General features: G+C 48.4%; 1 protein-coding gene across 1 annotated transcript in view; it reads left to right on the forward strand.

The window, feature by feature from the left end:
* Tbc1d5 (TBC1 domain family member 5) overlaps positions 1 to 12,733 on the forward strand; it is a 247,774-nt gene extending 235,041 nt beyond the window's left edge. The window contains exons 19-21 of the mRNA XM_051204190.1: positions 3,866 to 3,945; positions 5,160 to 5,303; positions 10,683 to 12,733. Coding sequence (XP_051060147.1) covers positions 3,866 to 3,945; positions 5,160 to 5,303; positions 10,683 to 10,976 — 518 coding nt within the window. The 3' untranslated portion in view covers positions 10,977 to 12,733. The remainder of the gene's footprint in view (positions 1 to 3,865; positions 3,946 to 5,159; positions 5,304 to 10,682) is intronic.
* Positions 12,734 to 14,180: the final 1,447 nt, after the last annotated feature.

Below are 14,180 nucleotides of genomic sequence, written 5' to 3' on the forward strand. Positions count from 1 at the left end.
AAGTTTAAAAAGCGGGTAATAGAATAAGAGGCAGTGGCTGAAAATGTGTGGAGAGCTAAAGTGCGCTTGGAGGTCAGCCTGCAGACAGGACCTGATCCAGGCTCTGTTACTCAGCCCTGCATGCCAGTGAGTGTCCTCGCTGAGATGAGGCAAGAAGTCAGTCTTGCCAGTTTGCTGCCAGAATTTATTTTTAGACTTTAGCATGGGACAGGACTTAAACAGGACAATCAACAAGGGCCACTTCCTCCTTCCCTTGTGTGACTCAGGAAACTCGGGTTCATAGCACATAGTTTTGGCTTATCCAGTGCCCCACAACTGGAGATCTGGGACCAGTATTACACTCCTAGCACACACTGATTCATCAAATGACACCAGAAGATGCTCAGAATCTGCCATGTCGGCCTTACCATTAGGTTTTAAACGAGAATAACTTAATCACCACTTGGTGCCTGGACATTTTCTGACATGGAGCCTTCAGGGCCTTGGCTCTGTGTAGGATACAGGCTGCCAAGGTATCTGTGAGTGCTGTCTGAAGCCTGTTACCAGTTCTTTCTCAGGGTTCCTTGCTCACGTTCATTACTGTTTTATGTTAACATTCATCTCAAGAGAATTCCTTATCAGGCTGTTTTCATCACGTGTGCAGCAATAAATGACTTAAAGTGTCAAGTATTAATCAAGGCTGTTTTATAACTGGTAGCAGAACAAATGGAGAAAAAGCATCTTGGAGAAAAGTTAGATACTGACATTTGTTCAAATGGCTGGCAGGCTGGCGCATCTCCTGCTCTGGGGCTCAGTTCTGGGGGAGGGTTTGTTTTGTCAGAGTCCTAATTGTATTAACTCCATTAAAACACAAAGATTTAGAATTGAAAATGTGTGTTTTGTTAGATCTACACCTTCCCTGTCAATTTCAGGCTATTTCTGACATGTTCATTTTCCTGTTGCTGTAGTTACTCCCCTTCTCTCTACCCTAACAGTTGAGCTGAAAGCTATTGACAATATTAATCTCTGTGGCTGAGCCCAAGGTATTTTTAAAAATCTCTGAATTTCATACACATGTACAAGTGAGTGGGCAGCTTGAACTTGTATGGCTTGGAGGAGCTGGGCCATGCATTGACTGTTTCCAGTGTGTACGCTGGCTGTCTGTTCTGCTGAACTCATGTCCAGGGCAAAGGGCTCCACACTGAAATGCCTCCACTAGATTGTTCGGGACTTAGACCCTCACATGCAGTAACAGGTTGCCTTTATGTAGGTATGCCCTACATTGGAAAGGTCATATGCTATGATCTAAAGGAAATGGCCTTCCTGTGTTCTTGCAGAGAATGCTATAGCTCACAGCATCATAGAACACAAAAGATGTTGAGGACTGGAGAGATGCCTCAGCAACTAAGAGCACATCTGCTCTTAGCAAGGACCAGAGTTTGCTTTCTGGCACCCACATCAAGTGACTCACAACCATCTTATTCTAGATCGAGGGGATTCAACCCCCTCTACTGGTGTTTGCAGGCAATCGTATGCATGCACACTCACGAACAACCAAGCATTTCTTAAGAACTTTAAAATATGTCTCCTTCTGCTGTAAATGTTATTCATGGGGCTGGCATATATATATATATATATATATACATATATATGCATATATATATGCATATATATGTATATATATATATATAATATATAATGCACATTTTATTCTAATTTATTTGTTTGTTGCTGTTGTTGGTTTTGTTTTGACTTTTTTGTTTTTTTTGACTGAGTGAGCCAAGTCCTCTGCCTTCAGGACTGGACATTGTCTATCCTGCTTGACCCAATCTATTGGTAAAGGTTCCTTCTAAATTTTGTTTTGTTTGTTTGATTTTTGATTCCTGAATTTTTCAGGTTTCATTTCATTTTGGCTTGCCTTCAGAGATTCTATTTCTTTATTATATTCTACTTCCATGTCTTGAATTGTTTTTATTATTTCATTAAATGTTTGTGGTTTTGTGATCTTCATTTTAGTAAATTCATATTCTCTTTGAGCTCTTCCACCATGTTTATTATTGCCATTCCGAGTTCATTGTCTTGTGTATCATCATCTAAGTTGCTTTTCTCAAGGGACATTACTATGGGAATACTAACTTTTAGTAGAGTCTTGTTTTGGTCCTTCATGATTGTGTGTTGAAGACAGCAGGTAGGCATCTGGACCTAGGTCATCAGTACTGTTTTTTAGTTGAGTGTGTGTTTGCACCTGTTTCCTGTTGGCCCTGGTTTGTCGGGTTGACCAGCTAGCTGTATGGCGCTTTAGGTTCCCTCTCAATGTGAACTGTTGTCTCTAAGCCCAGGAGACTGTCTGTCAATCCTGACAATTCTCACAGCCACTCTTCAGGGGGTGCAGTGGAGTTGGTGAGGCAAGTCTAGGATCCCTGCCTAAGAGGAGAGGCAGGGAGCGGTGGAAGACACTCTGCACACATGTTCCTCTGGCAAGGCACAGGGTTAATGAGGTTTCAGGTACACATCTTGTGAACCTTTCTAGAGAGGAGTAGTGCTCAGGTCTTGAGAACAGGTGGAGTTGGTAGTGTGAATCTGTTGGCTAGCTAGAAAAGAAGCCAAGTGTGGGTAGCAGGGGAGGGTGGGGTTTGCATGGCATGGGTTCAATTGGAGAAAGGAGTCTAGATTCCCTGCCTAGAGATGGGAAGGGATAAGGGTGCTGAGCAGAGGTGGATGGGATTATCAGTTTGAATTAGGCCTCCTACCTGAAAAATGGGGTGGCAGAAAGAGCTTAAGACGACAGACATAAAGCATGTGTCGCTAGAACAGGTCCCAAGGGTGAGTCGAGCACTGCCCTGGGGTCCAGTGCCGCCTCTTAGAGAGCCTGGGTCCACGGGTTGCAGGATGAGTGGAAGGAGTGAGTAGCATAGGCCTAGTATCTGCTTAGAGAAGGGGCCCAGTATGGACAGCAGGGATGGATGAAATAGACAGAGAGAGCAGAAAGGGTTGGGAGTGGGGGTCTGCCCTGCCTTGCTAGGATTGGGAGCTAAGGGCTTTCAGAGTGGGGTCGATAGGGTTGGTGGTGAGAGTTGGGTCTCTCTTCCTGAAAAGGGGGTGCCAGAAGGGGCACGAGAGGGGAGGCACACATGGCCATGTGTCCCTCTGGTAGGTCACAAGGGAAGAAGATAATGTATGGGGAATTGTAAGTTGGATATTTTCTGAGGCCATGGCAGGCAGAGAACTTAAAAGGCTGAAGGATGTGGAAGAAATGTGTTCTGATTGGTCTTCCTGCCCCACAGTATTCCTCTACATCACACTGCACTGTATCAGTAATGGTCACCACTGGTCTGGCTGGTCCCTAAGGCCAGATCTGAAGGATCCTTAGGTCCTCGGGTCCCTAGAGAACAGAAACATTCTCTTTTAAAGACCGTGCGTTAAAGCCAGCTGGCTCCGTGGGCAGTGACAGGGTCTCAATGTCATGAGGTTGTCCTCTTACTGCCAATAGTCCATTGACTGGCTGCAGGATTTATTCTGACAAGTCACCAGAGACAACCTATTTATTAATTTCCGTCGTGCAGGAGGAAGTGGGTTAGTGCCGCTGAGCTATGGGATGGTGAAGGGGCTCAGGGAGAACTCTTCCTCACAGAGATGGGACAGGGCTCTAGATTTCTGGCCAAAGCATAAGTCTCACGGGAACCCTGCCTGTCATTGTCGGTGCATTAAGGAAATGCAGGGGTGGGCAGACCTGCGTGTAGGATGTGCTTTGCCCGGCACAGTGCTACCACACACACACACACACACACACACACACGTTCCCATCTGTACTCTTCCAGAGTTGTGTGGCAACATGAAAGTTGTACACAGAACATTTATTATAAAAATGTCATTTTTCTATTTTCAGTAAATATTCAAGATGTGGTATTACAAGAGAATTTGGAAAAAGAAGATCAAATCCTGGTTTCCTTGGCAGGATTAAAACAGGTATGTGCACTACTCGATACTACATGTGTGTTTCACAGGCCAGCACTGGGCCTGCTCTGGAAGGGCTTGCCTTACACTTACAGCATATAGGACCATAAGAGCCATTGTCCTCTCTCCTGATGTCAGCCCAGGAAGAGTTCCCTCTGAGGCTGCCTCCTCGCGTTCCTTACTCCCGAGGACTCTGTCTCACTGGCTTGTAGCTCAAATGGTTTTCCATCTCCCCATCACCCGCCCCCTACTTCCTCTTCCTAAAAGACCCATTGTGTTTGTGCCTTTCCTCAACACCAGGTTTGGTCATTTGTCTGCAATTACATGGATGCTGATGGAGCACGGATCATAGACACCACGTTTGGTGGCCCTCAAGAACCCGATTTACCTGACCCTGACAGTTCTAAGCAAAATGTAGTCTCAGTGCAAAGGGACATGTTATTATCTGAACAGGCAGCGGGGGTGGAGCCACACAGATGGTGCTTCCTACTGAAGAATCAGCATAGCAAGTACCTGTTTGTGAATGTGGTCAGATTTTAACCAGCCATTACTAAATCCATGCCTTTGAAACAGTTACATTTTTACCAGTTTCTTATAGTAAGATGTTAGCATTCATACAACAATGTTCCCCACTTCATCCATGGGGTATATCCCAAGACCCTTCCATGAATGCTTAAAATCATGGGTTTTACTGCATTGTGTATGTGCTGTATTTTCTCTACACATACTGACCTAAACTAAGATTTACAACTGGACACGGCAGCTAAGAATAGTGACTGTAACAACATAAAATGATAAAGTGTGCGTGTGTGTTCTCTCTCAAAATCACAATGGTGTAAAATGACGCATCCTCCTCCCTGGTGAAGTAAGGTGAGGGTGACGGAAGCTGTGCGGAGCGGCACAGGTGACCTGATGAGCCGGGTAGCGGAGCACAGGACAGGCAATCAGGATGACGGGCTGATTCCCATCCTAACTCCTCTGCAAGCTGTCTTGCTAGAGAAGGCAAGAGATTTTTGTCATACTACTCAGACTGGCACACAGCTTAAAACTTAGGACCTATTCTTTCTAGAAGTTCAGTGACTGAGGATAACTAGAGCTACAAACAAAGGTATTACTGTAGGAAAAACAGGTCAAAGACAAGTCTTCTTCAAATGTGTGCCATACTTACCTAGCATTTAGCCACGGACTCATGTATCTCTTCATTGTTTTCCTCTCCTTTGAAATAGATCAAAGACATTCTGAAAGGATCCCTGCGCTTCAACCAAAGCCAGCTGGAGGCTGAAGGGAATGAGCAGATAAACATCGCCGATGACCACTACTGCTCCAGTGGCCAGGACCAAAGCAGCCAAGCTCCTGGGGCCTCCAAGCAGGTACAGGAGCTTTGATGAACACGCATGACAGTGGGCTTTCCTGAAGTTAACCTGAGTTCTTCCACGTTCTGAACAAGGCAGTCCTGTCAAAGTACTTCAGTTGTGAGAGAGTAAGGCCTGAGCCCTGAGCACTGTGTACTGTTACACAGGTGGCACGCTACATTCCTAGCAGCCACTCTCCCAGTCCACTAACACTGGGAGTAAATTTCTCTTGGTTAGATCTCTTTTTGCCAAAATCATGCCCTGACTTCATGGGGTATTTACTGCCTGCTAAGGCAAGGGCAGAGGACATCCTGTGGAATTACCGCCATGTACGGTTCTCTGTGACATTTGAGTTTTCTTTCTGTGTTGGTTTGTTTTATTTTTTGACAACTCTCTCCATCCATGGAGCATTCTGAGGTTGGGTCAGGTGCCAGCACCCTGTGTGAATCGTTGTAACAACTCTTCTGCCTAGAGGGGGCTCGGGACTTCCTCGTCTAACAGAACAAGAAAGGACGAAGGCTGACTGATCAGGAGCCCTGCACCCCTGTGGAACCCTGTAGCTACTCCAAGCAGCTTACTGTGCATTGGCAGCTAACAAAAACAAAAAACAGCTGTGCCCAACTTATATTTAATTTTTAATTTTATTGCTTATTTATTTTGTAACATAAATATGAAGACCAAAGGCAGCTTCCTAGCGTTGGCTCTCTCCCACTGTGTGATTCCAAGCAATCAAATTAAGACTGCTGTCACACACCTTTGCCCACTGAGCCATCTGATGAGTGCCTGCCACCTGTAGCTTAAAGTTCTGATGATTTTGTGTGGCTGCTGACACGGGGTGGCACTGTGTAGCCTAGGCCAGCCACAAACACCAGGTCCTCCTGCCTCATGCTCCCTCCCGAGTGCTGGGACCATAGGCATGTACTGTCAGGACTAGTGTTCCCATGACATTTCTTACAAGTCAGCTTAGGAAGTACACCCTCAAGAAGTAAGCCCTAGCAAAATCCCTGCTTTGGAATGGGAGTTTTTATTTTCAGTTTTAAGGATTTTCCTCCAGATGGCAGAACTCTAGTTGACGTGTAATGTTTGTTTGTTTGCTTGCTTTTTTATGGTCATAGAGCTGTGTGGATGCATTTTACCCACATAAATGCAACACTGGCATTTTAGTTTGATAAGTCTCTCTAACTATCCCTTCCCTGCACAGATGTAAACATTGGTGCACATAGCCTCATCAACTACTTTTAAATGGCAGTTTTGAAATTAAAATGATTTTTTTTTTTAGTTGACTGTGTAAAAATACTGCAGGACAGAAATCTTTGGGGGACACCAACCATTTGGTTCACTTAAAATGTCTCCACTGTGGTGGCCCGGCCTTGCCGGTTTTCATAGTTGTAAGAACCTGTAGGAGAACTAAGTGTGTTGGCCCCTCAGTAAGTGCAAAGCCAGTGACTACAACAGAGATGCCCCTGAATGTTTCCTAGGGGCAACATGAGAATTGGAGCACACATGGGAGGAGTCACGTCCCAAGCAGTCAAGCCCCTCCCCTTCCTCCACCCATCTGCTTAAATGTGTGTATGCCCTTGGGGAGGTGTCCAGTCAGAGTGCACAGGTCCCCAACAGATGTTTCGTTGAACTGAATTTCAGCGCCAGGTTTCCTAGATTAGCTCAAACTAGGGTCCTTGGGAAAGGCGGTCCATGTAGCATCTCTAAGGGGGCTGTGTTTCAGACCCCTGTGAAGGGTGAGTGTACAGCCACAGCTGGCCCTCTAATCTTGAGTAACTCAGGTCCCCATGCTGCACTGGGAAACTCCAGCCACTGTCTCTAAAACAGAAGCAAGTACAGGATAAGGTGGTCCTTAAGCCTGAGTTGCTGCCCTCTAGTCTTCCTGTGGCCTCTCCTGCTCTCTCTGTTGTGCGGAGGGAGGCGCCCACCCTCCTATAAGAGTCCTCACAGAAGCCAGCAGACACTTAAGCCTCCTTGACTGAGCAGCCCACTTGCCAGTCCTCCCTGGCCTGCACCACCCTCACCATGGGACACAGCTGTGGACTTTTTGAATGTCGTTTATTTGCAGTTTGTTCTGTGACTTTACCTGTGCTCTCAAAGTCTGGGATCAGGGATCAAAGGTGGCTGCAGATTCTTTATGACAAGGCCAAGGCCACAGAAGTGGCCGTAGTACCGGCTGTGCTATGTCCTTTGTCACAGTCTCTCCTCGGGTGTCCCCTACAGCACCTCCTCAGGGACGTTTACTGCCTTGAAGAGTTCCAGGGCCCCTTTTTCTTACTTAATGTCCTATTGCTGACATAGAAGCCTGTGTTTCCAGACTGTTGCATGGATCACAAAGAAGACAAAGCTGGAATCTATATGGGCAATTTTCCTTTTCCTAATTCCAGTGCCCAACTCAGGGCTATTTCTTGGGCCCTTTGAAAAGCTGAAGTTCTCAAGGACAAGCATTATTGTTTCAGTGACCTGTGGAAAGAGACCACTGCATACTCAACCTAGATAGAACGCTTCATGGATGTTTTATTATTTCATTTATTTCACATACCAAACACAGTTTCCCCTCCCTCCTGCCCCCACCTCCTTTCTACCCCCTCATCCCATTCACTCCTCAGAAAGAGTAAGCTCTCCCATGGGGAGTCAACAAAGCCTGGCATGTCAAGTTGAGGCCGGACCAACCCCCACCCCTCATCAAGGCTGAGTAAGGCATCCCACCATAAGGAATAGGTTTCAAAATGCCAGCTCATGAACTAGGGACAGATCCTGGTCCCACTCCTAGGGGCCCCCCAAAACTGTCCAAGCTACACAACTTGTCACCCATATGCAGAGGGCCTAAGTCGGTCCATGCAGACTCCCCAGTTGTTAGTCCAGAGTTCAGAGCTCGCATGAGATCAGGTCAAGTGTCTGGAGAGAACTCTTAGCCACGGACCTGTTCCTTCACTCAGGGTGCCGCTTCAGCATTCAGTGAGGGCCTCCTCTGAAGAGAGTTCTGCATGCTCTGATACTGCTTACGATCCAGGGAGGAGCATAACTGAGCTACATATCTGCCGTGGTGTTAGTGCTGCACCCATCTAGCAACTGAGCCTGGCACTGTGCCGTCTGACAGCCAGCAGTACTCACTGTCAGTGGCCGCCCAGAGTCAAGGTTTTGTTGCTGTTGTTCTTTTACTTTTGACCTTTGATTAGGGATGATGTCCACCGTTGGGACACGATATATAATGGCTTACACTCTTGTAGAGGACAGAGCATCTGAGTGACCACTTGCCTTTTCATGACTGCACAACAAATTACATATTTAGGTCTGGCAGACCTAAAGCAATGCTGTTCAACTCCTTAAGCTCCATAAAACTTGATTATACTGTCTGTCCCATTAAAAGAAGTCAGTGTCTTTTCCCAGCAACTTATCATATGTGGGAGTTTGTGAGTAACGACCATTTGAGAAATCCGCAGTGAGTGGACCCAGCCATGCCCAGGGTTCTCCCCACTGCCGGGTCTTCGGGAGGCTGACTGACCCATGCCAGTGCTTGTCTGAGCTCAGGCTTTGTCCTTGCACTTTTTCCTAGAGACCGTTAACCCTTTCCAGATGTTTTATCTGAATCCCTATAGACAGCTTGCTGTTAGGACATTACCATCTACATATTGTGGCAAAGTTCTAATTCTCCTCAAGTCTTTGCCTAGGATTTCTCTATAAAAACAGTACTGGAGTTCTTAAATCCCTGTGGAAGCACTGTCTAGTTTTTTGTTGTGTCTGTCTGCTCATTTAAAATAAAAAATTCCCAGGGCCCAGAACCCAGCAGGATGCAAAAAGAAAGTGTCTTTTAAATCCAGAACTGTGGAGCACTTTCTGTCCCAGGAAAGTTCATAGGGTTAGGAACTACAGGACACACGACCTGCACAGCTTCTCTGATTGCTGAAAAGCCCTGCTCCCTTACCTTAACTGTACAAGATCCACAAGGGGCTCCTAAATGCTGCCTGTGAAGCTGCTTACCTGCGAAGCTGCTCAGGCACAGACCGCATTCAAGCTGTGGACTCACTGTCCCTGAAGCCAGCTCCTACTTTGCTGTGACATACTCTGGAAGGCACTGTGGTGCTAAGAGCTGGTCCTGCTTTGTCTTGTACCTAGAGGTTAGGCTTGACTTAAGGTAGTGAGTCTTCAGGGAGAGTCTGCGGGCCTCCTGGCACTTACGGAGCGCCATGAGCTCGGTTCCATAAGCCCTGGGAACCTGTGAATTCACGCTTTGCTGAAGAGGAGTTTTCTGTTAACCTGACATCTGGAAATGAGTGGTTCAGACATTTGACCCGCTCCACAGGTTAGAGACTCGCTTGTTCTGCTACCCTTTGATGTTGCATTATTTCCTGGACTTCATGCCTCAGATGCATGCATGAGTAGACATGCATTTTTCTGCAATCAACCCAGGCTCCTCGTGGAAATCTGGTTTGCACTAAAGGGAGCCCCGTGGCCTTGTATTCATCTTCTTCTGCAAGAAGCTGACAGGCTTATCCTCTGGCCATCCTCTAAGGGAGCAGTCCCTTCCTCAGGGCAGAGGAGGCAGGTGCAGACCCTACATCAGCATGTAGTGCACACTGAGGTAACATGTCCCCTCACATGGCACTGGATGGTCTTGGCAAGATTATAACTTTGACAGCCAACTTTGTTTTTCCTATACAGGGTCTCACTATGTAGATCAAGCTACTTTCCAAGTGCTTGGAGTAAAAGTGTAAGCTAACACATCCAGCTAACCCCAAACCTTTACATGTGTCCATAGATATCAGTGTCTGTCAGCTAAAACAAGAAAAATACACTTAACATTTTGTAAACGTGAAAATAATTGTGGTCTAAGTCGGTGCTATGTGTTTTCCTCTAACTTTGCTTTTCTTGATTTTTCCTATTTTTCTTGATTTACTAGTTATTGCTGGTACCTACCAGTTACCGCCATTACTCCAGGATACCCACACATGTGCACACAAGATTAGCTAAGTGCGAGATAGTAAGATGGCTCCAGATGTAGGTCACATTCAAATGCTGGCCTTGTGCATCTGCACACACCACCCCACCATACTGTGGCCGCAGAGTAGGAGACATAGCCTCCCTGTCTCGTAGATGTGAGGCTTAAGCTTACAAGGAGCTCATGTGAGGCTGGTACCAGGGTGGCAGCTATGGTCTGGTGGCAGAATCCTGGGCCTGGCCCTCCTACAGTGTGGATATGGCCTTTCCTTGCAGCTTGTCAAGCAGGAGCTTGAATTCCATCTCGTGGGAGGCAAGGCTTTGCTGGCTCTGCACAGCTACATGCCTGGGCTTCAGGGCCCACCTTTCCAAATGGGGTTCAGGGTGGGGTGGCCCCCAGGCCTCTGTACCGTGTTGCCCTTGCTGTGGTCATCATCCTTCTCTGACTTTACTTCACAGGCCTCTTCAGCGATGCCAGGGTGCACGGGCGGAGGGACCTCAGATGACTTCATCCTGGTTTCCAAAGACGACGAGGGACGCAGTGCCAAGGGGCCCTTCGCAGGCCAGTCCCAACCCCTTCTCACCATCAGAAGCACATGTGGGAAAAGCAGGGTTCCAGCCTGCTCCCCACTGGTATTCTCAGACCCGTTGATGGGCCCAGCCTCAGCCTCCTCCAGCAACCCCAGCTCTAGCCCTGATGATGACAGCAGCAAGGACTCTGGCTTCACTATCGTGAGCCCCTTGGACATCTGAACATGGGTCTCCACCAGTGGAGGCCCTGTTGAACCAGTGTTTCTTTCCCGGCATGCATTTGGCGTTGGCACAACCGTTGGAACCCTTTGGAAAGAGGCCTTTTCTTTCAGTGCACGATGTCCAGGTCACCTGACCTGGGACCCTTGCTCTGACTTAGAGCTAGGTCAGACACACCCACTGTCAGAGAGACCAGACACAACTGAGCCACCTGTCTTCCATCTCCTCCGCCACAGCAGCTCTGTAGGTCACACTTAGGAGAGTTGCAGGAGACTGGAAATCTGGCAGCCAGCCTCACTCCTAGCTGGAGGCAGGTGAACTTTAGAAGCAAGGTCTCAAATTAGGACCCAGATCCTGCTCTGACATGATCCTCCCAGAACAGCTGCATTTCACCTTCTACAATCTCCACAGCCAGGAAGGGAGGCAGCCCTAACTTAAGGTGGCCTGTTCAATGAGGAGAAAGCCACATTCATACCACCCAGGCCCAGACCCCCACCCCTAAAGAACATTCCAGGTCCCAGAGGATACAGGGCTCCTACTCAACCCTTTCCCACTCTGGGCACTCAGGCTGCAAGGAGGGGTCTGCCTGTCCCCTGCTCCACCTGGGCTGGTGTAGGTGTGACACCTCCCCTCCTCTGCTGGCAGGGTACAGAGCGGTATCGGGCACAACACGTCTTTCCTGCAAGGTCAAGGGCTTTCTGTGCCAAGCAGGCACTCTGCTAGAAACAGCGGGCATTGTTGGCAGATGCCGCCCGTTACATCTGCCCTCTGCCCCTCTCCTCAGGGCAGCAGAGTCCCGAGCAGTGACCCTCCCCTTCATGGCACCGTCTTTCTCTGCAGACAAATATGTTAATGCCATGATGCTTGCTCCATCTGGGAAAACGAGGACACTCAAGCCATCCACTATGCGGGTTTGTCCTTAGCTGCACTAGACAGCAGGGCTGATGGCTCTCGGTGGCAAGGCTCAGCGGGGCCTTATGACAAGTCCTCCCGGCACTTTGAGGAGGATTAGTTCTGTGTCCCATGAAGACACTCAGTAAGAACCAGGGCCACCACACGATGCGTGTCCATCCCCCAAGGGAAGGTTGCCATGAGCAAATTCACAGAAGGCCTGACTTAAGAAGGCATCAGTACCCTTAGACCTAAGGTAGGAAGTATCAACTCATCCCTCCAGGCCTGCGACAGTGCTGGTCATGTCTGTCCCAGCTGAGGCACTGTTCCCAACATTCCCTTTGCTTTGAGAACACAGGTCATAGCTGAACGGCACTGGCTATCCACGGGGCCAAGAAGCTGGCAAACTGATTCCTTGCCATTTGATGGGCATTTCATAGTCCTTAACCTACCCACCCTGCCCGTACTCACCCTGCCCGTACTCACCCTGCCCGTGCCCCCCCATCCTGTGCTTGTGTGGATGCCACATGAGTGCCCCTGGGTTCACACAGATGTCCCTGTGGTCCCCAGTCAGCCCGCTTTCTGCTCGGAAGAAACAGGACTGGAAAGTGCTGTCTTCTCTAAGTGATCATTCTTCCTTGTTGAACATTGCTTCTCTTTCTGTTGCCTACATTGCTGGTGCAGAGTGCATTCCTTCCCTGTTACTGTATCAGGTATTTCTGTCTAATTCACACTGTAAAACCCTGGACATAGAGAACTTTTTCTTTAACCACATGGTGATCATCAGTTTTAATTGCTCACATTTTGATCATAGCAGCTAAATACAGTTTTATATATATATATATATATATATGCCAAGCTTAGACTAAGTCCCATTGTCTACTCTTTTGCACAAGTCTGTGTTTCATGCAGTCCTCTCTGATCAGATTGGAATTGGGAGTTAAGACGTGCCTATGTGCTACACAGAGGGTCACAGACTGGCCTTGTCTTACGGGTGTGCCAAGGTCATGGGGCCTCCCTGGCTCAGTTTGCAAAAGATGACCTGCACTAACTGCAGCTTGAAAAGAAATGACCATACTGCCAAGTGGATGTAACTCCTGAACACAGCCAGCTCCCTGTGACCTGCCTCCTTGCAGGGTTGGATCTCCGCACAGGGTTAGCTGTGCTGGACAAGCGTGCCAGGGCTGCCTTTAGTGTCAGAGGAGCTGGGCAAATGCAAGAAGTATCCTAGCCAGAGCATGTCATTGCTGGTGCAGTTTGCTTTTTGTCGTGTGAAAGCCCTCCCAGTGGCCACCCAAGGGTAAAGTGGGGAGCACCTGTGACTCTGCATCAGCTAGTTCCATCTTTCCCCTGGGGACATGGCCCTGGCCCCTGCCTTTATCCAGAGCAGGAGCTGCTGGGAAATGGGAGCCTGGAAAAGAAGCTGCGGAGAACTGCCAAGCCTTTTCACCAGTCAGATGACTTCTGCCATGCTAGGCTCAAAGCCTTTTTCTGTCTCATAAGAAATACCAGTTCATATTTTCAGCATCATGGTCATATTGGGGTGGAAGGTGTAGTCCTATTCTTGAGGTTGGGTTTGTGTAGTTAATGGAGCCTTGGCAGCATCACTGGTGTCCTCCGGAGCCTTCATGCTGGAGCTCAGACTGGTGTAGGGAATGACTCCTCCTTTGGTAGTGACCATTGTGAACTGGCCAAACGTCCACTTCTTCCAAGAACCTGGCTCTGAGGTGAGGTAGTGCCTGGCCAGGTAGGGCTGGCGCTACACATGGCTCAGCCACACCTGCTTTTCTTCCTTTGCAACGTGGCCATAGAAGCCTCCTGAGGTTGCTCCCTTACCTGCAAGATACCACCAGTGCCGGCCTTCACGTGTCTGCCCAGCGAAGGTTACACGGGCTAAGACGCTTGAAGCACAGTCTGAGTGGGTGACAGAGCCATTCCAGGGATGATGTGGCTCTGGAAGTGCCACTGAGGGAAGAAGTCCACACTCCCATGGACAGTGTGGACTCCAGAGGCCCCTTGATGTGGAGTCCCACCCTGAGGCGGCCCTGCTCAGCCATTGTTCCAGTGCAGCTTGCCATTCCCTCCCCATGTCAGCCATGTCGGTTTCCTGCAGCACAGGGTCACAGGGAAGGAGGTGATCGGAGCACTTAACATCTTAAATGACACGTGGGGGGGGTAGTTTAGATGAAGCCAGGGCACCAGCAAGTGAGCCGCGCTTGCTGTATGCTTAGGCCCATCCCAGCAGCCAGCCAGTGATCAGAGAATGTCCCAGCAGCCAAGAGCCATCACAGAGGTACAGGAACTAGCTTACTCAAC

The sequence above is a fragment of the Phodopus roborovskii genome, unplaced genomic scaffold (genome assembly GCF_943737965.1).
Source record: "Phodopus roborovskii unplaced genomic scaffold, PHOROB, whole genome shotgun sequence".
Lineage (NCBI taxonomy): Eukaryota > Metazoa > Chordata > Mammalia > Rodentia > Cricetidae > Phodopus > Phodopus roborovskii.